Source organism: Talpa europaea (genome assembly GCF_964194135.1).
Source record: "Talpa europaea genome assembly, chromosome: 4".
Lineage (NCBI taxonomy): Eukaryota > Metazoa > Chordata > Mammalia > Eulipotyphla > Talpidae > Talpa > Talpa europaea.
In genome coordinates, this window is record NC_140070.1 from 86,952,968 (window position 1) to 86,975,920 (window position 22,953).

A 22,953-nucleotide genomic window follows, 5' to 3' on the forward strand; every position below is an offset into this window, starting at 1 on the left:
AATGGGTCTTCAAATAAGTACCATTTTATACAATCCCTCATTAGACCAGTACCAATGGAATGATTTCTAAATAAGGAACTGGCTTTGTCTGAGCCAGCTAAAGCTCTGAATGAATTTCACATTAGCTGGTGTAGATTTCTCATCAAAAGAGAAATTGCTAAAATGGTTAGTAATTTTAGCCAGAGTAATTAAGAGTCAAAAACTTTAAGAATGAAACTGCCTAAATACTCTGTAATAACACTATTTAGAGAATTATTAATGATGGCAAATGAGAAGGAATTCATCATTTCTCATAAAAAATTGATTATGGATTGAGGCTCTCATACCTCCTATCTGAAAATAAAATTGAAAGCTACTCAGACACCCTGTTTTCAGTATGTCTCATCCACAGCATCACCTTTCAAGAGAGAAGAGCAGATTTTGAAACTACAGAAAGTCTTTTGAAACTTCAGGGCTATAATTCATGTTTTAGCTTTTACAAAGTTGCTTTTTAAAATTATGAAAGAAAAATTTACTACTCCTAGCCTATTTTAGCCTTTACAAAAGTTAAAGGTTAAGGAATGCTATCTTTTGAATTTTATAAAGAAAAATAGGCATTTCTGAGGTCCTAACTGACCAAACAGGTAGGGAACCCGATCAAGTAAGCTTTTCAATTCACCTGCATGTAAAATATTGAAGTCAGTGTTTATTAAAATTAAACACAGGTTCTGATTAGACTTCTCTCTACTTGGCTATCTTAAATTATGAATAAAAGTATACAAATATTTCATAAAAAATGTTGAGTGACATGCAAATGATGGTGCCACTCACCTTTAGCCATAAAATAATGAAAAATACAACCCGATCATGGATTTGTGATCATCAGTGAGAACTTACAAGTCTGTCTGCCATGTCAAGAACTGTGGAAAACAAACTCCTGCCATTGGAGGCCCTTCCCTTTTCTCAGCACCTTCAAAGCTTGAAGACCTGGATGTCCAGCCTCCCTGGTGGCATGAGAGGTTAAGCACCGCACTATGAAGCAATCCGCAGCCTCTGCAGCACGAGTTCGATCCCCAGCCGAGTTTGATCCCTGGCTGGCCACGGAGAAACCCACATGGCAAGGCAGATCTTTCCTGTCTCACCCGCTGCTCCCCTCCCCCTCAGCAGTGTATTTCGGTCGATCTGCCTGTTCTACTCTCCACTCTGTCTCTGATGAGTCCTCTCACCCCCCGCATCTCTGGCCTGTACCCCAACTCTTACATGCATAAATAAACAAATCTTTAAAAAAAAAAAAAGACCTGAATGTCAACCTGAACGTCATTACAATATTAACTTCATTGAAGGAAACAACTCTTACTGGATCAGGCGGGCAAGTTGGGACATGGTAGATGCTGGAATTTTCAAGAAAGTGTTGAATTCTGCTTATAAAAAGAGCCAAAACCAATGTGGGTTTTTACTCCTTAGCTAAGCCACAAAGGAAAGCCAGAGGAAATGTAGCCTGTTTGGAAAGTGAAATGGAAAAATAGAAGAGTGTGAGGATTGGGAGAAGCCGTGCCCTACTGAAATAAAAAACTTTTTGGTGGTTTATTTGCTCCTCTGAACCTTGGCAAGAAACAGAAATCTTCAGCAAAGCTGTAACGGTGGTCTGCCCAAAATAAAAATTTTTAAAAGTTCAGGAATGGTTTGCAGGGATCCAGTCATTAATTCTGTTGTGTCATACCATCCAGGTGAACTTAAGCTGGCCTGTTTGGGAGCGGATTCTGAAGCAGTTAATCTCACTGTCAGGGGGGAAAATGTGGATATTCTTAGGTAATTAGATGATAGAAATCAAAAGAACATGAACTCATTCACCTCCAAATAATTTTCCACATTTTAAAAGTCAATAATTAAGAAGTCTCTGTGTTCAAACAGCTTAGAATAAGAATACACCCTCCCAGGTTTATTTCTGTTGATGAATGAATTCCCTCTCAATAATCCTTTCTCTTTTGGTTTTCAAAAGCCACTAAAATAATGTAAATTATGTATAAATGGGAACCACCGTGGGGGAGATATGATTTGATGTTTTCAAATTTTATCTTTAATAATATTTGGAGAAACATTTACTTAAATGTGGGGACTGAAACATACATACTGAAACATACAGTAATTTTTTTTATCTGCTTTGGAGTAGTGCTGTATTCAAAATACAGCACAAATACAGTAGTTTGTACTTTATTCTAAAACCTTTTAAGCATGTTTTATAACAAATGTATATTAAACCTTCCTCTCATACAGCTAGCTGTCAAAGTTCTCTGATTTCAACAGCTAGGGCTCTTGAATTTTATTAGCTACACTTTTTTCTCCAAATAACCTCTTTGAGGAAAAGTACCTCAGTGTATTTCTTTGATTAAGAGACTAGTGGTTATAGTGTCACCTGCTTTCCCTTTGCTAATCTCTACTTTCCTTCACCCTGATACCTACAGCTGCAAATCTCACTGCATCTTTAATGGGAGTCATAAGATACTTCTGAGGAGTTACATTTTTCTTCCTTATTCATTTCATGATAAAAACAAAACAAAACATGTCCTCTTAAGTAGAAAATTTCTCCCCTTAATAATCTTACTTTCTAAACAAGTATTGGAAAAATCCTTTGAAAATTATAGTAAGAAATACTCTTCTCTGAGCAAGGGGTTTAAATTTAGGTGAAAATGATGAGTGACAAAGTTGCCTGTATATAATCTTCTAAGGCAACGACACTTAAGACTCCTGTATAGCTTCTGGATATGTAGGGAGAAAATGAGTATTTGGGCATTCTATATGTCCTGCAATCCTTACGCAGTGAATTGTCCTTGTTCTTACTTACAAGTACAGAATAACTCCACCCTGCTGCAAGAGTTGTTTTCTGTTTTTTTTTTTTTTCCAGCAAAACACCATTAACATCTCCACAGAATTAAAACAGAAGTCAGTGTTCAGAAATCAGGCTCAATTTAGAAAGAAGTCATGGAGCATTAGAAAAATACAACTTTTTCTTGCAGCCTGAGAACTAAAAATGCCCTCCCTCCCCCCTAACAAGGCAGAGTTAGGGGATTCAAACACTTTTCCCCTTTCCAGCTGAAAGGCTCTTGTTCTGTGTGATCAGAATTCCAGGCAATTTTGGGATTGGAAACTATTTCATCGTCCCAGACAAGGGAGTCCTCAATCATTCACAGAGTTGTACTTCTGTGTTTTCTTGCTGATGTTCATGAACAAATGACCCATCACACAGCTCAGAGCCATGCTGAGATAGTGTCATAGGCTGGTCATAATGAGATCATTTCATTTTTGCACTTTTTTAGAGGAAAATGTTTCAAATACCAAAATATAAATCAGACGTTCTTGCTCCAAAGAGTGGCACAGAATTTTTCAACCCTACTTTTGGAATATCTGTTTAAAAGTTTAGGGTAATTACCAGGTTTGGTGTGTGTCACTTCTGGGATGAGAGGGATTTTAGGTTTCAAAGAAATGAATTGTGTTTTACTGGGAACTGGAAAAATGAATAAACAAGAAATCAATATTTAGGTATTTCACTGTCTAAAACCACAGAAAATCTAAAAATAAACTATAAGTAGAATAAATGTACCATTTTAGAAGATTTTGGAAATATATCACTAAAAGAATATTCTGCAGAGCCATATTTAATGGAAATGCAGTGATAAAATTGCATCGGATTTGAAAAACACATGTCAAGAGTATATTTAACAAAAATAGCATTGCCACCAAATAGTCACAATAAATACACAATGAGTGATTTTAATCCATGACTTAAAAAGTAAGGATAATCATTATGTTCTCTAATTTCACATTTCTCAACTACATCTAAGTCTTCAGGCGCCAGAATAAAAGGCTTAAAACAATATTTTGATTTTAAAATTAATATTCTCTGATAGGTCCAAATACTATGACCTGAATAAAGAAATTCCAGATAACAGCAAATAGAAAGTGTTTTGTCAAAATGAAGTCTGAGGTTGAACTTGAGGGTCATACTCAAAAAGAAAAAAATGGAAGACTGCATATAAGACCCAACTTCAAATACATTGATTGGACAGAAAATGAGAATGCTGGGCCTCCCTGGTGGCGCAAAGGGTTAAGCACTGCACTATGAAGCAATCTGCAGCCTCTGCAGCACTAGTTTAATCCCCGGCCACCAGGGAGCTACCCACACGGCACAGCAGACCTCTCCTGACTCTCCCGCTGCTCCCGTCAGCAGTGTACTTAGGTCAGTCTGCCTGTTCTGTTCCCCACTCTGTCTCTGGTGAATCCTCTCACCCCCCACATCTCTAGCCTGTATCCCAGCTCTTGTATGCAAAAATAAAAAAAGAAAATCTTTAAAAAGAAAAGAAGAAATTAAAAAAAAAGAAAATGAGAACGCATCAATGGATTTTCCAAGCTATAGGATGACATCTGAATATTGAATTCAGGTCTACTCACTGTGCGGTCTGCTATTCAAAACCAAGAAAATCATGGATTTGAAATACTCTATGAGATATTATGTACTGTTCAAATGAGCCAGTTAGAACAGTTATTGGAATGTGACATAAAAGCTGGGGTAGTATATTTTCCATGGTGAAATGGAAAAAGGAAGCTAAAGACATTTCATTACCCAATGTTGTCTGTGTAGGTTCAGGTCTTTTAGAAAATTTAGATGTAACTGTTCCAGCACTTGTGGTTCTTTCTGGTGATGGAAAAGAAAAAGAATATTAAGATGCCTAGAAACATAAAAGACAATTTCCAAAGAGGAACTGACTGTCCTTTGAAAATCCTGGCACATTTAGTAATTGGTGTTTACAAAGTATACAGTAAGTTTTGGGAAAGAATAAACTCAAAATAGTGTAAGTTATAAAAATTGCATATATACTATAATGAAATAAGCTATACCCAATATCTGATTTGTTGAGCATGATTCTGAGAATATATTTGACAGTGATGATTATCACTCCAGGTTGATTAACTACCTTTTCCACCCAAGCTCTGCTGTATTATATGTAGTTCCCCTCTCCTTTTCCTTTTTCTTCAAACCCTACACATATTTTGAGCCTTGGATCCTCAATTCTTCCTTTCTCTGAGCTTCTACAAAAGCATTACTGTCGCATAGATAATTTCATGTTGCTTTCTCATTGTTTTTGATGTACCATGTTAAGATTATAAGCAATGTGAAAGCAGTCATATATTGTCTATCCCAGGCATTGCCCTGATCCACCACTGAAACCATAGAAGGCACCAAAAACCCAAGAAATGTCAGTCTAACAAACACTTAAATATAGATGTTTAACAAGAAATAAATTACACTATATATCTGAGTCTACAATCCCAAGACAGTAGGACTTATCTGTAGATTACAACAAAATTTACATGCAAGAAAATCACATAATTTTCAATAAAATCTTATTGGAATTTTTTTTTGTTATTTTGCATTTTAATTGCTCAGCTACAGTCAATTTCAAATTTTGTAAAGAATTTTTAACCTATAGGATCATCACTTCTTTTTAAAATAAGGACATGGATATTATCTATCTGGAATCAGTTATCCTGAAGGGTAAAGAGATTTACCAGGTTTGACTCTCGGTGTTTTGGGTCTGCGGCGTTGCTTAGGTGTAGTTTGTAGGGGAGCTGAAAGGAGATTTAAGATAAATTTGATAAATGATATTTCCCAGGGCTCAATCACGCTGTAACTGTACACTTGAAAATTTCTCGTGTGCAGGAAGTACTTTATATTTTTTTGTATCTCAAAAATGCCCAGTACTATGCTTAGGTACACAATAAATGTTGGCTGGGCCAAAGGAAATTAATTTCTATGTGAGAACTGAAGGTAAGTTGATTAAATTTACTGGAAAGCGAGCAAACTTAAACACATATTACAGTAAGAACTTAAAAGATGATTTGCTGAACAAGCAGGTGAGAAACACACATAAAATATTTGAAATTTGGGGAATGGAAATTGCAGAATTAATTTATTTCTGTAGCTCATTACTAACCTCACCTAGAGTTAACGAATTTTCCTACTCCAACTACTTTCTAATAAAATATAAGTTGGGTTATATAGCTTTTACCCATTTTCCTTCATCATGTGTTCAGGGTTGCAGAGGCTATTTGGTATTCTTTATATTCAGATTATTTTGAAGGAAAAACCTGACCAAATGGTCTAATTCTGCTAAATACAAGGGAATATATCTTAGTATATTTATCATCTATAATTCTCCTGCATTTTCTGGTTGGCAAGGTTGAAAGGCATATAGAGGGAAACAACTCTTCAAAATAGATAGATGTCAAGTTTATGAAAATTCCTTGAGGATTATCAAGGCGAAGTAAGATAGATAACCCAGTTTTATAAGGAATTTCACAGGAAAGAATGAGGGGAAATATTTAGTACTACAAACATTCTGAAAAGGTCAACATGACTGGTTTTTGTCACTTTATCTGTTCTTTCAAAACACGCAACTATAGAAATGTCATTAGTTACCAGATGTTGAAGTTTGCATTTCAGGACTGGTAAAGGTTTCCACTTTTTGAGGAACAAATGGTAATTCACTTGGAGCTGAAAATATAAAATACACCATCCCACCAAGTAATTCCAGTTAAAATCAGGCAAATTAATAAGAATTTTAACATGCTTTTAGATGATGTTACAGAGCACATGCCACAAGTACAAGATTAAAGATGAAAAATGCATCTAGTCTTGAAAGCTAGTGGATGAAATAATGATTTAAAGTGGGGAAAAGGTCAGAGAGATAATTGTTGAGACTGAGTCCAATGCATGGGAGAGGCAATACAGGCCACAAACTCATGAGATAGGCTGATATGATGAACACATCCATGCAGCTTCAAAGCTTTTCATCCCTAAGGATGTAAAAAATACTGTTACAGTTAAAAAAAAAAAAAGAAAAAAAGAGAGAACTCAAAATGGAACATAAAAGATGCCAGCATTATAGGAAAAATATTTATATATATTTGAAAGTAGGAAAGAAATAAATGATTAGATGTGATGGAATGAAATGCTCATTTGGAAGAAAGACATTCACATGGATTTTCTTTTGATGGAAAACAAAGTATGATTTTTCTGTTAAAAACATTACCCGGTGTTGCCCTTGGCTGTTCAAGAGTTCTAGAAGTTTTAGGTGGGACAGAATCCAGAATAGGATCACTTGTTGCTGTTGGAATAAATGTCAACATTTATAAAAGCAGAAGGCCCCAGGAATAAAATACAGAATCTTGAGCAATAAATTATGCCTCAAAGGGGGGAAATATAAAAAATATTTATTTCTGACCAACATTTTAAGATTAGTGATTCATTAGGAGTTGAAGGTGAACTCACTTTTAAAAACATGCATATTTAAGATGTTAGAAACCATGATAAAACAGTGTTTCATATATTTGATTCATTTTCAACAGTTTTTTTTTTTATTTATGGTTTCTTCCCTGTTTTTTAACTGCTAACTGAATCCACTCAAGTTTCTATTTCATCTGTCTTCTTATTGTCTACTTCTGATTATTTGCCTTTATCACAAGACAAATAATACCAAGGTACATAAAAAGATAAGAGACAATCTATGTCTGGCAAAGGCCATTCTTAATCACTTTGGAACCCCTATAGTACCTAGTGTACAAGGTGCTCAATAAACACTTCCTAAGAGGAACTATTAGACTAAGCTAAACTCACTGTAGCTGGATCAGTAAGTGAATGCTGAAATAGGTAAATGGATGACATATTTGCGCTTGTGCAAGATTTCACCTCTGCACAATTGAAACTTAGGACTGATTAATTCTTTGCTCTGTGTAGAGGGACCATTTTGTGCATTCAGGAGTCTAGAAGCATCTTTGGCTTCAACCTACTCATTGTCAGTAGCATCTCCCCTAGTTATAACAAGAATGTCTTTAGACATTGTCAAGTGCTTCTCAAAGGAGAAGAGAGCAAAGTCACCCCTCCCCACTGCTTTGAGAATCATTTTAGAGAAAAGCTTGAACACTTCCAAACCTTTTGAGAATGATTCTGAACAACAGAGCAATAGGCCACTACATTATTTTGCCTCAGTGGCAACCAAATTTATCTGTATCTCCACATGTGGGAGATCTTATTTACTGATGCTTCTGAAGAAAGAACTTGTGAAAGCTCAAAGGAAGGAGGGGCTAAAATTCACCTCCCTTGACACAGGCCACTATTTCTGTCTTAAGGAACTCTAGAGAATACCCTTTTCACTCTGCAAAGGCTTAAGGGGAGCTAGGTGCAGTATTGTTAGAACACCTGGGATCCAAACATGAGAATTGAGAGGCAGGGTATACCTGTGTCGGGCTCTGATATTTCACGCTCATCTGGTGGTGTAGAGCTTGAGAAAACATCGTAAATTGCTTTTAAAAGAAAAAGTAAGACAAAGCAATGTTAATTTTGATTCATTTAAAAAGATTTCATAATATATTTTGATGCTATCCGAAGAACAGTTTTGTAGGTGCTAGCAAGCCTTGGCTGTGGGCTACTGGTCTTGTCACGTACATGAAAGAAATCAACACTTGCCTTTTTTTCCTTTTTTTAAACATTTATCATTTTTTACATTTTTTAGACAATATTTGCTTCCCCCCAACCCCTCAGATTGAGTCCCCATAGAATCTCCTTCCCCAAGGCACCCGTGCACCATCACCACAGTCCCCTGTGCTCTTCCCTCCCTCCCTCTGATCCCTCTCCCTCCTCCTCCCCTGCAGGATGTCTCTGGTTTATAACTGTCTGTATTTGCTTTGTTGTGTTTTGTACTGTTATTATTTTTTTACACTGATGTCTTATCAGGTTCCCCTATATTCCTGTTATAAGTGAAACCATCCGATATTTTTCTTTTTCCTTCTGGCTTATTTCACTGAGTATAATTCCTTCTAGCTCCATCCACATTGCTGCAAATGGCTTGAGTATTTTTTTGATTGCTGAATAATATTCCATTGTGTATATATACCACATCTTCTTTTAATCTTTCTTGCCCTGAACTAAAAGTCCTCATACAGTGAGCCTGACACTGGCTTCTAGGGTGATGTGAGCACAGTATTATATATTTATAATGAAGTCGTGTCAGCTCTAAATTAGTGAGCTTCAAAGAGTATAAACATAAATGAAGCCAGATGGAAATTTGGGAAGATTTTCAAAGAAGTAAAGAGCAGTAACATTGAGGCCATTTGCACAGAGTCTACTGGTCAATCTACTGGTAAAAGTTACCATCAGGATAGCACACATTTGGACAGCACATCAAGGTGTCTGCTGTATCAACTTATTTAACTCTCACATTGTCCCTGAGAAAGAGCTGAGGTTGCTATCACTCCCATGTAGAGACGGTGAAATTGAGGTTCACAGTGGCGAGCACATTTACCAGTGGCCACACTGGGATTGTCAAGTTCAGCATATTTTCCATAAGAAGTGCCAGCAAGGGCAGAATTACAATCAGTTCTTGCCTCTTGCACCAGCTCTCCTCCCTTTTGACCTAGAGGCAGCTTTCTATCGTCCTGCATGAAGCCATAAACCCATCTATAATCTCGGTGGATTTAAAGGAAAATTCTACATTCTGCGTGAAATAAAGGAAGCGGAACGATCCTAAAAATTAACGTTGATTTTAACACAGATAAAATTTTCATGTTTATGTAAGAGCTAAATCTTGTAAGCAAAACAGCATCAAAATTAAAATGTTCTCTATTTTGCACAAAAGCTGGCTCTTTAGTAACAAGAAGTATAGAGAAAACATGAAGTACTATGAGGTAGATTATTCTTGTCCATGCAACTAAAAATAGTACAGAAACCTAGAAGGAGAGAGCTCACAAGAAGGTGTACTAAATGGAGTAACTTGTAATTCAGTGACAGTGTTATGATTTGGAACCACGGCTGGCTGGTGAAGCTGTGCGAGGGTCAGCCCCTGTGACATACTCTGTTGTGCGGAAGGCAGTTTACCTTGTACCACGCACTGCAGAGGCAACAAAGAGATTCCAATTTGTGAAGGTGAATCTACTGCTCTGCAAAAGCTTCAGAATCAGAAAGAGTATTGTGAGTTAAACTAGAAAACACCCCAGAGTAAATCTGTTACACTGTAAAGTTTTCCGACAATTTTAAAAGGTCAGATAAGAATGACTAATCTTTTAATGACAAAACACAGGCAGCTGCTGATCTGAGACTCTATTGAAGCCAATTTCAAGTCATAGCTCTAGCAAAGTCAGCATATCTACTATTAAATATGTTATGAAAACTTGACCTTGTATTTAACTCCTTGGGTTAACCTTATATTTTACCAGGTGAGGATTCATGAATAACTTGACTTTTATTTCTATGTTGCTTCTGAAGAGTGCCATACTGTTATCCTAACCCCACATTTCCCTACCACCTAATGGTATGGACTGACTTTCTTTTCTACTTTCTTTCCTTTCCATTTTGGAGGTTTCAAACCTAGGCTGTAATTTCCCTGAGCTTATTCCTAAGGAACCCCTCTTTCATCATCCTGACAATTGTGGTTCATGTCTGGAAGTTTCCAATTGTCAGGAATCTCTTACTTCCAAACATTTCCTCAAATACACTTAACATTAAAATAACACATTTGCCTTCAGATATAGTCCCTGAAATTTCCATTTCTGCAGTTTGAAAGTTGAATAGTGAAAAACAAGAGAGCAAAAAAATCATACAAACACCAGTGGCTAAAGTTTTATGTTTGGGCCTCCCTGGTGGCGCAGTGGGTTGAGCACAGCACTGTGAAGCTGTTTGCAGCCTCTGCAGTGCAGGTTCGATTCCAGGCCGGCCAAGGAGATACCCACATGGTGTGGCAGACCTCTCCTGTCTCGCCTGCTGCTCCCCTCAGCAGTGTTTTCGGTCTTTCTGGCTGTTCTGCTCCCTGCTCTGTCTCTGGTGAATCCTCTCACCCTCCCATGCCTCTAGCCTGTACCCCAGCTCTTGTATAAAATAAATCTTTAAAAAAATTTGTCATTTTATGCAAATTCATGAATATTAATGACTGAAAAACTTTCCTTTTCAAACATAAATTCTTAAACAAAAAACCTCATTAAGACAAAAATTCTGTCAAGCTCATTAATGTACTCCAAGCCTTATTTACCCTAGAGCCTGGTATGTGGTGGAAACTCACAATGGATCTGTAAGATGTCCATTACAATGAACAAAGAACAGAGAGATTGTCAGTTGGGAAGCTTAAGCACTCGGTAAGGATTATTTAAGATACTCAAATTTCTTCCTCTCCGATGTAATCATCTGCCATATGCTTGTGCGGCCATAACCTACGGTGGAAATAAGATCCTAAAAACCTGAAGAAGCAATGAGAAAATATACCAGCACTATCTGTGGTTAGATGAATGAGAAAAGCCTTTATAAACACAACACACAGAGTTCTCAGTGCCTTTTAAATAAATAATGCTTTTTTCAGTTCATGGAAAAATAAAATACCTTTCTGGTTGGTCTTAAAATTTGTGAAAATACTGCCTGTAAGAAAATGCTCATTAAGCATAACCAAAGGCTGAAACTGTAAATCTCCAACAGGCCACAGTAAATCTGAAAACCATCTGCTCCATTTGAATTCTATTTGTCTGCTCTCAAAGCATCAACACTACCACTATTTCCTAATTTTCTCCTCTCTAGGGCTTAATCCTGTTGGGTGGGCTAGAGCTACACTAAATCATCACTTCACAGCAAGCAATGAGGTCCAAAGATAGAATTCAACTACTCTGAGCAAACACCTAGAAAGAACTGAAAGAATTAAAACACTAAAAGCAATTGCTGATGAACTTTTAAAGGAAGTTCCCAGAGTGAAGTCTATTCAATAGACCTAGCCTGACCATCCTCAGTCCTAACTGTCAAGGGAAGTCTTAGAGGTGACTGATGATTACTCCAGAAGAAATAATTATGCCAGAAGTCATCTTAGTAATAAGTCACTGAAGAACTGGAGAAGAAATATCAGTTTGTCTGGAAACACTGGAGAAAGGACAGGCAGGAAAGTTTTTTTTTTTTTTTTTAAGATTTATTTATTTATACAAGCACTGGGCACAGTCAGAAGCGCGGGAGGGTGAGAGAATTCACCAGAGGCAGAGCGGGGAGCAGAACAGGCAGAAGGACCAAGGTACACTGCCGAGGGGAGCAGTGGACACAGCAGGAGAAGTCTGCGCACTATGTGGGACCCTGGCCCGGAAGCCGGGGATCGAACCGGCACTGCAGAGGCTGCAGGCACAGCGCTCAACTGCTGCGGGCCACCAGGGAGGCCCAGGAAAGTTTTCTAAGGATGAAAATAAACGCATCAAGCCATTCTGTGTTATATAAAGAAACTATTTTATTTATTTGATTGAAGCTTTAGATACCTTTTAGTGAATGATAGTCTTTGAAGGGGATGATAGAGTAAATTAAGGAGGCTTAACCCTGATGGCATTATGAAGCCAGATACAAAGTTGATTTTCATCTGCTCTCTCCAACCACATAAGCTGAGAAACACGTGGCATTTTTGCTTCTTGTCCTACCTCAGCAAGTTGCTCATGATGTCATTTTACTCTTTCCCTGAGCTGAGACAGGCAGAGGCCAGTTTACCATGAGATTCGGGCTGCCTCTCTAACCGAACAGACTGGCTGTGTGATGGAATTTGCCATCTACTCGTGCCCATGGGGTTACGGGGCCCCTTAGAAAAACATTACATATATCCTTTCCATTCTCTTTAAAAATCTTTATACAGGGCCGCCCCAGTGGCGCAGCGGTTGAGCGCTGGGTTGCAAAGCTGCCCGCAGCCTCTGCAGCACTGGTTCGATCCCCGGCTGCTCCCCGGCCACCAGAGGAGGGTCCCACATGGCGCGCAGACCTCTCCTGCCGCCCGCTGCTCCCCTCAGCAGTGTACTTCGGTCCTTCTGCCTGCTCTGCTCCCCGCTCTGGCTCTGGTGAATTCTCTCACCCTCCCGCGCTTCTGACTGTACCCAGTGCTTGTATAAATAAATAAATAAATCTTTAGGAATAAAAAAAAAATTTACTTAAAAAAAAAGTGAAATGGAAGCCCAAGGATCACGTGGTATGCACACATATACTAACACACATATACTAACTCGCATGCAGACACACACGAGCTTAGAGGATTTTGTGGTGGCTTTTTTTTTTTTTGTCTTTTTTTTGTATTAGTAAATTTTTTGCTGCTGTTATTACTGAGTGTCTGCAGCCACTCAGGAAGTTTGGGATGAGCAGTGTGGTGGGAAAGGGAGGCATTCAACACAGGAGTTGAGTATAATAAGGAAATGATAAAAGGACACATTCCATGCACTGTGAATAAGGCTAAGTGGTGTGCACACTATTTCTAAGGCACATTACCATGAACATCAACAATTTTAAAGAATACCAATAAATGAAAACATTATTATTCTTATTTTATAGATGGTTAAACAGAGGCTTGGAGAGATTAAATCACTTATCAAGAGCCAACTTACCGACAGCCACTAAACTGGTAAATGGATGAGCTAGTTACCCAGCTCTCTCTCTCTAACTCACAGAGTAGCAATCACATTCACAATGATAAAACTTCAGGCACTGACCAGTCCTTCTCACAGACCACTTGGTGTTTCTTAAAAATCTAAAGTCACCTGGCCCTAATGAGAATATTCAACTTACTCTGTTACGAAATTGTTGTGTGAAAAATTTAAAGCAAGCTATAGGCCACTGTTTCATTTTTAACTTGGAGTTCTTTATTGGAGAAATGATTAAGAAATGAATGAGTGGGGGCCTTCCTGGTGGCGCAAGGGGTTAAGACACAACCTATGAAGCTATCAGCAGCCACTGCAGCATGAGATGGATCCCCAGCCAGGGAGCAACCCACATGGCACAGCAGACGTCCCCTGACTCGCCCACTGCTTCCCTCAGCAGTGTATTTCAGTAGATCTGCCTGTTCTGCTCCCTACTCTGTCTGGTGAATCCACTTACCCCCCAAACCTCTGGCCTATACCCCAGGTCTTGTATGCATAAATAAATAAATCTTAAAAAAAAATGAATGAGTGATCCAACTTTTGGTCCTCTACCCATTCAGAGGCCAGTCTCTCAAATACTCACTTAAAATAAAAGAGGATTAAATTCTTTGCTTCTAGGAACAACTGGAGGATCAAAATGCTCATGTATATAAAAATCTTTGAAAGTCACTTAATAGAAAACTGCTCAGCAAATACAAAATTAGATTATTACAGTGAAGTGATAGTGCTACAAGTACACATGTGCAGTTCATGGACTAGGGGACTGAGACTTTTACTAGAACTCACTCTGTAACACAGGTCAGTGATCTGACCACCCTACAATAGAACATGACTTGTTCTACTATATCATCAGAAAGATTCACCCTTTCCTGATGGTATCACAATTGTTTTTCAAATGACCAACTTTCTTTTAATATAGCATTTATATACATTTTGGCATATAAGCTTAGATAAGAGTGTTATAATTTCCCTTCTACGCTTAAAGGAAAACTGAATTTGCCAAGGGAGTCAAAGGCAACCAATCCTATTTAAACATACTCCAGGGAAGGTTTACTGAAAAATACAATACCAAAAATGATATCACAAAATGTAGTAGAAATGATTAGAGCAAAGAGACTCAAAGTGGGGAAGAAATTGTTTGAAGACTGCTCTTCTCAGATTTTCTAGGATATTCCAAATTCCAAATATTTTGGATCTTACTTTTACTATAAGTAGGCATGACTTGGTAATTTCAATAATTCAGCATATAAGTTAGAATTTCATATACTATTTTATATTCAAAAGTGGTACAGAAATATTTTCTAGAGCAAGCATTCTAATATTTTGATACAGAATAGAAAAATGTGGAAAACAAATTTAGCAATTATTGAAGCTGAATAATAAGGTATTGATAAATAACATTTCATGGTTGCTAAAGAGAAAAGCAGCTCCTGGCACGCAGGATCTGACCTGACACCCAGCTAGGCTTTGGTGTTCTACCATGAACATCAACAATTTTAAAGAATACCAATATGAGACAAGATCAGTTAGTGACCAAGATAAAAACAAGACCATTCTGTAATCATGCGGTATGCAGCCAAATGCATGAACACAACAATCACGATTCCTACTTTCTGCCTAATGAGAGTAACAACTGCAGCTTTACCAATCACAGCTTTAGCTTCACACTGTTCTTGCCTCCTAGTTAAGAATTATGAAGATTTACAATCACAGAATTAGTCCTACTTTCTGACAGCAAAGTTTCATTTCTTTGGAGCCCCAGGACAAAGTTTTCTTTCTTTCTCCCACAAATCATCTATTCTAAGACCAAATGCTATAACATGTCCTTTCCAAAACCCTCTTACTGAAAGATTCCACAGTTCCTCAAGGCCTGCATTCTCCATTGTCAATGGCAGCAAATAAACCTAACTGTTCAAATACAAGTTGGCAGTCTACAGCTGGAAGTTCTCTGGCTGCCTCAGGTTGCCCTGGCTGTGATGTGGCAGCTGAATAAGGAGACTGCTTCCTGCTGCATTAGCCACCATTGACACCCCATCAGGACAAGACTAGATCACCCCTGATCTGGAATAACAGGCAAATGAAACCTTTCCTTTATTGGAATGTCCCATCTATTGTATTGTTTGTTAATTCTACAACCCTCACTTTCCAACATATTCTCCCCACTCCCCAATGTTCAATTCAGGCCTTATGTATTAATCATATGCTAGGCTTTAAAATTTCATAAATTTTAATTCATGGTTTTCATGAGGTTTTGGTCAGTTTGCTCTTAAATGGTCATAGAAACCAAATAACTAGAAGCTGCTGAAGGGAAAACTTATGACCCCTGTGTTATAATCCAAAAGCAAAGAGATCAAAAGAGAGTAAGTCCAGTGGGCCTTGAAATTGTTTAGGTTGGGGGATGGTTTCTTGTGAAGAATGGCAAGGCCTGGCATAATGTTGCTGATAAGCCATCACATCACATCTGCCCCAAGATTATTTGTTCCATAGTTACAGAGCAGTTAGTGTGACAGCTAATGGAACCATAGGCTCAGTTCTCAGAAACCACCTAGGACCTGGAATTTATACTCAAATGACCAGAACACTAAAGATGATTTTACACCCATGTTTAATGATTGTGTTAGAGTTTCAGGCACAGTGACTGGGGATGGAAAGTTGCAGTTTAAGACTTTTCTTTATTGGCTGACAATCGTGGCTAACTTTCAAGTGTTTTCTCACTTCAGAAAACTCGGGGAGACCATGGTATAAAAGTTCACCAATTTGATGTCATTCTTATATTTTTTGTTAAGATATGAGCCCATTATATTAATTAGAGAAAGGATCATTTCATGACTATCTCTGTCTGAGGGATCATTCTGACCCTTTCTCAAACCAGTCTTCCGCTGGACACTTCACTGGAGAATGTCACAAAATGTCAGCGTAATTTAGCTTCAGTATGTGAATTTCTACCAATGTTATTATTCCTTTTACTGAAAAAAAATCACAGCTAGGAAATTCACAAAAATGAAAATATAAATTAAAAATCATGGACGTTATGACAAAAATGTGATTTCTGAGATTTTCTTTTAATTCTTGTATGCTGAATATTCTTTCTTTGATGGCTAGACATCAAAGGCAAGACTTTCAGGGAAAAAAACTGCAAAATTATTTTTTGAAAAAAGGAAAATACATCAGTTTTAATGGTGGTAGCTATGCATGTGTGATGGCCAGTGGGACAAGAATTCTCAGGAGGAAAAACCAAATATCACAGTTTACAAAAAGACCCAGAAATAGAAAAAAATAGTGAAAAAGCATATGGCTAGTGGAAACACCAGAACTAGAACAAGGTTCATTATTAATTCGAAGACCTGTGGCTTATCTTCTATGTCAAGATATGTTCAAAGATTTTAGGACTTAGTAAATGCTCATACGTCCCCAGAATGTTTTGCTACAAAAGAAATAACTGCAAGAGAAACAGTCAATTCATATTGTTAAATCAGCCCTAAGCTGCTGCTGCTGACTTTTGTTATTGCTTTTGTTACTAAAGAACCCTAGAAAATGAAGTGAGACAATTCATAGTTCATTTCCTAGCCAGGCATCTAATTACATATCCAGAAAGTGAAGCACACAGATCTTTAAAACAAATGCAAAACCCTTTTGCTTTTGTGTTGGGAAGAAGATGAGATTCATCTAAGTATCAAAGACAGATAGATTACAGCTTTTCCATTTACTACAAGGTGTACTGGTAATCAAAGAACCTACAAAAATAAAACCCAGTTAAGTTATTCAATACTTTTGTTCCAATCAATTTTGTTTAAAGAATTACCAGTTTCAGGTGGTAGAACTTTGGAATCTTCAGATGTTTTATCTGTAGAAACAATCCACGGCTTGTCACTTGAAGCTACAGCGAAAAAGAAATGGAATTCGTTCAAGTTTTTTTGTTTGTTTGTATAGAGGGAACAGAGAAAGAAATAGTTTGCTGGTATGGTTACGTGGCTATCAGAGCCTGCAATAAAAAGCACATCCTCATCCAATTGAAAGTCATTCTCTACCCAGAAGAAATCAATAGGACCCATTCCAGGGAACATTTGATGAGGGACTAGAAAGAGACCAGTTAGATGTCACACTAACAATTTTAAGGACAAAAGACTAAAAAGGTTATCTGGAATTAACTGACGATTTTTACTTAATTTATAGAAAATCCAATCAGATTTTAAAAAAAACCTATTATTTAGCTGAGTGCACAAAATTCATCAGTTCACTGAAATTCATCAGACCCAGGAGTACCACAGAAACAAGCAACCACCACCCACATCTCAAGACCAGACAGAAGGTGCTGTTATTACCCAATGCGCCCTCAGGTTTCTCAAAAGGGAATGGTGTCTTTGCCTGAGGAAATTCCGGAAGTCTTTTTGGAGCTGTAATGAAACATGTAAGAAATGTCAGGACCTTTCTAATGACTATTTTTTTTTAAAGATTTATTTATTTATACAAGCACTGGGCATAGTCAGAAGCATGGGAGGGTGAGAGAATCCACCAGAGCCAGAGCGGGGAGCAGAGCAGGCAAAAGGACCAAAGTCCACTGCAGAGGGGAGCAGCGGGCGGCAGGAGAGGTCTGCACGCCATGTGGGACCCTCGCCCGGTGGCTGGGGAGCAGCCAGGGATCGAACCAGTGCTGCAGAGGCTGCGGGCAGCTTCACAACCCAGCACTCAACCGCTGCGCCACCGGGGAGGCCCACTAATGACTCTTTTTCATAGTCATTACTACACTGTAGTGATGGGAGCTCTTCTTTTCACCTAGAATAAACACCTCCCTTCTCTCTTAGTTATACAGGTGTATGTGCTCTTAGATCTATTTCATTTAAACTCATTGAACACCAAACATAAATGAATTGGAAAATATCCATTTAATAACTTCAAAAAGTACAATTTTGGTAGCTTAGAATGACTTTATATTTGTGCTCACCCACTCCATTTTTTGGTAATATACTCAAAGAATTCCTAAAAATGATAAGAAGCAGTCTGCAGAAATGTCATACATATCTTCTCTACAAAGAGAAACTGAGTAAAAATATTTAAAGAAAATACAGAAAATCTTTTGTTCAATGATGCAATGATTTTGTTTAAATATTGAACCTATTTTTCAAGGAATCATGTATTTTTTTTAAAGATTTATTTTTATTTATTTATACAAGCACTGGGTACAGTCAGAAGCACGGGAGGGTGAGAGAATTCATCAGAGCCAGAGCGGGGAGCAGAGCAGGTAGACTGAAGTACACTGCTGAGGGGAGCAGCAGGCGGGAGGAGAGGTCTGTGCGCCATGTGGGACCCTCCTCCAGTGGCCGGGGAGCAGCTGGGGATCGAACCGGTGCTGCAGAGGCTGTGGGCAGCTTCGCAACCCAGCACTCAACTGCTGCGCCACCAGGGAGGCCCTCAATGATGCAATGATTTTGATTTAAAATAAATATAAAGTCAAAATATCCATCACACACACACAAAACAAACAAACAAACAAACCCACAAGCAAAGGATTTAATACAGAGACAGTCTTCTTAGGTTTCTAAATTACAAAATTAAGATTGAATAACATGTGAGAGGTAGGATATTATGGAAATTAATTGTTCTATAAGCCACATGACCTCTCATTCCTGTGGAGAAATAAATTACGAACTTTTTTCAAGCATGCATAAAAATTTCAAGGTAATAATAACTTGCAATTTCAATAATCTTTACCTAGAGTGCTCAGCGGCAATTCAAACTTAGGTATTAGACTAGTTTGCAGTGTTTCCGGGGTCCTTTCATCAAGAACTACAATACAGAAGAATTCAGTTAGCAATTCTGTGAGTCAGAATTTGGTGTGATGGCTTAACTGGGATCTGGAACGCATGCTCATTACCAAGTGTGCATCAGGCAGCAGATGCCTGTCATAGAAATACTTGGAAATTATACCTGGAAAAGTCTGACATAGCCATTAAAGCCTGAAAGTACATCTTCAAAGAGTTGTGGCAGATCAACATCACAGGTACAGAACAAAATATATGCCACTTCTTTTCTTCCCCAGAAGAGAAAAAGTCAAGTTAGATTTTCTGGGGTCAAGAAGCAGTTAACATGCATGACACAAAATTCATATTAAAAAGCATTATATGTGGGGGGATTTTCCTCAAGGTTAGTATGCATTAAGACTTGGAAAATTTCACCTACACAGAAAGCACAGTCAGGACTCTCAAGTCTCCCACTCCTGCCCCAAGCTTTATGGGTTAATAAGCTGTCAGTTCTGTTTCTCTATCTGTCCTAATAGACTGATAAAAAAGGGTATCCAGTTAGCATCTAGCATCCAGAACTGCCTAGAATATCGGTCACCAGCATCAAGGCATGGTGTTAACTCTTCAATGTAATTTATAGGAGGAATGTAAGAGATCCAAATAAGGGATCAAGACAAAAAATACCAAATTAGAAAGCAAAATTAACAGGAAACTATAAATCAGAGACATTCTGCAGGGGAGGGAGAGGGATCAAAACAGGGGAGGGAAGAGCACAATGGACTATGGTGATGACTCACAGGTAAACCGGTGGTAGGAATTTTACAGGGACTACACCTGAGAGGAGAAAGCATGCATTGTACACAAAGGAAGAATGATGTAAAATACATAAAAAATAAAATGTGGTTGTAACACTCAAAAAGGGGAGGGGGGAGGGAGGGAGCGAGGGAGGGAGAGAGGAAGGAAGGGTTTAATTACTATCAGTAAGGGTGTGAGGAGTATAACTAAGGCATTGGGGTTACCTTTCTCCGAGTGTTAAATTTTTGTTTTTTTAAAAAAAAAAGTTCTCAGAATTACCCAGTGCTGTTTCTGAAGTATCTAGGGAACTAGACACAGTGGGTTTAATAGTTCTTGGAACTGATTCAGGAGTCACTGGAAGGTAAAAAACAAAACAAAACAAAACAAAGCACAATTTTACAAATTAAGATGAAATAACAAAGCAACTGAAGACCAAAAGCCATGTTTGTTGCCTTTAAAGTTATAACTTACATTTACGCAACCGATTTCTTGTAAGTTACTTATTATGGCAAGGATTACTTGAGTTACTTATGTCAAGGATTCTCTCTCTGGCTTGCCTCAGGTGCGCAAGCTGACATTTTCCCTAACTCTTCCCTTCTGGGCTTGGTCACTTTCCATGTGTTCCAAAAAGTATACTGAACTGTCCTCCATGAAAGTACTTATCAGATCAAGCATCATTTTTGTCTGCCTTTTTCTTTTTTCTTTCTTTTCTTTTTAGCACAGTGTCTATGACATAGAAATTAAATACCTAATAATTATTTGTTAAATAAATAAAAGGGCAAATAAAAAAATGACCCAGGGCTAAATGGTTTAGTTAGAATTATTACATTATAAGAGTTCTCTCTTCCAAACTTTAGTCAACATGTGAAACTTGGAATTGGGTTGAAATTTAAAGACTCAATGTTTTTCGCCATAGAGTTGTTCCCAAGTGCTAGATCAAACGCAAAGAAATCTCAGGAAAAGTTTTTGAGAAATAAGTACCAGGATCATCGAGATCTGGAATGAATTGTGAGTGAGACAACTCCAGAGTTTTCAGTGTAAGGGCATGAAATAAAAACAGTAATACTTAAAAATAAGCTATGTTTTTTGCCCAGCTGTTTCTGAAAAGGAAAATTCTGAGGAAGGTCTGGCAAAGAACTAAGAAGACTGTAGACACTCCCATGAGATACTGTGCCAAGAGAAGAAAGTGTAATTAGGAAAAATGGGTAAAATCCTTGGGGCAGAAGAGAACTTGGAGTCGACCACTGGGTCATGCCATGCTGTTCTTTGCACTGATCTATTTTGTTTAACTCTGAAAATTACCTAGGAATTTAATCCCAACAGATCATTCCACTAGCCTTGAATACTCACTATCTCCACCTCTACTCCCACAAAGGTGAGGGAGGGATAAAGGCCTTTTTCTCGTCTTCAGACAGAACAGTGGTCTGTCTGCAATATTCCCACTTGAATATGTTTCTTGAAATCAAGTTACTATATTTCCTCAATCTATTTCTTCTATGCACTAGTTATGAGTCCAAGACTACTTAGTACGAGGTAAAGGTAATACCAGATATCAGTGATATTTAAATTTATGGCAATTTTATGAGTTAAAAATTCACTGTAGATTAGAGTTACTTTGCTAAATGTGGATTTGGAGAATTCTTGCCAGAGTCTGTTTCACCAAATCCTGGATGAAGTGGTATTGCTCTGGCAAACACTGTAGTTCAGAGACTAATGTGTCCCCAGTGGACGGGACTTGGGCAGATCACTCAGAGAAGAAATGCTGAATGTTTGTTAGTAACGGCTGATAAACTATGGGTAAAATGCATACCACATTTATTTTTTAAGGATCAAATCAAGTGTTCTGAACTAATATATAGTCTCTACACTGGGATTGTTAATTTTCCAGAGGTATTTGTTACTAAATGATTCTAAGATTCAAGCTACGGATCTGCTAGGGATAACGGAATTTTGTAAAATGATTTCTTGTGAAAGTGAAAAAATAAAAAAATGGTCTCATGTTTTCATATAAAAGGAAAGCGCCAAAACATGGTAATATATTTTAGTATAAGAATATTTCAGAATGTTAAGGTAACAACTTCCAGTTAGAGTGAAAAATAAAGTTTCCATCTTACATAATCACTTATATGATTCAAGGGTTCGTTTGCATTTTTTGCCCAAATGTCAGATTGAGAAACTAGAATCTCCGATTGTTCTGTGCTTACAATCAAAATGAATTTCCTACTAGTTCTTCATTGGGAAAAAAAGAGACAGGTTTGATGACCATTTACCAGTCAAAATAACATTTTGATTCATTCAGAGTAAACAATATAGGGATCTCATTACCTGTTATGGGCTGTGCTGGGATTTTTTCTACTTCTGGTATTTTAGATTCAGCAGGCAATGCCAAGGTTTCATTCTTAGCTAAAATATCCAGAAAACAAACAATTTACCTCATTTCCTCATAATATGATGTCCAAAAATAATTCAGTCAAAACATAAGTAATAGTCTATTTCAAAAAATCCATTCTGTTCTTACCCTTTATTCCTCATCAGTTCACAAATTTATTGTAAATTTGTACCAAGGTTTAGTATGAGGCAATGCCTATCTTCAGAATTAGTTATTATCTCCAGGTAATTCTTTAAGATGGAAATTGGCATTGGCATGAAAACAAAAATCACAACCTAACACCGGATAAATCTCAAGTCACTCTGATTCATAATCAGAGTCTTGGGAAGACATAGGTTACAGTGAAAATACTCCCTGGAATTTTATATTCAAGTACCCCTAATTGAAAAAATAGAATTTACCCATAAGTATGGTAAAAACGTAATGGTTAAGACACTGAAATTTCAGAAAATCACAAACAACACATAAGAGACTATTTGAAAATATCTATGGCAAAATAAATATCAAGTTATTTCAATCACATCTATGTTAACATAAACCTTTTGTTTTTGGTTTCTGTGGAACTTCAAAGCAAGGGATAAAACCAAATTTTGA

General features: G+C 37.6%; 1 protein-coding gene across 1 annotated transcript in view; it reads right to left on the reverse strand.

Moving 5' to 3' along the window:
• ABI3BP (ABI family member 3 binding protein) overlaps positions 1-22,953 on the reverse strand; it is a gene marked incomplete at both ends in the record, with an annotated part of 205,924 nt that overhangs the window by 80,721 nt on the left and 102,250 nt on the right. The window contains 11 exon segments of the mRNA XM_084232643.1: positions 3,407-3,481; positions 4,598-4,669; positions 5,545-5,604; positions 6,455-6,529; positions 7,068-7,142; positions 8,272-8,337; positions 17,240-17,314; positions 17,760-17,831; positions 19,147-19,221; positions 20,250-20,324; positions 22,296-22,373. Coding sequence (XP_084088769.1) covers positions 3,407-3,481; positions 4,598-4,669; positions 5,545-5,604; positions 6,455-6,529; positions 7,068-7,142; positions 8,272-8,337; positions 17,240-17,314; positions 17,760-17,831; positions 19,147-19,221; positions 20,250-20,324; positions 22,296-22,373 — 798 coding nt within the window.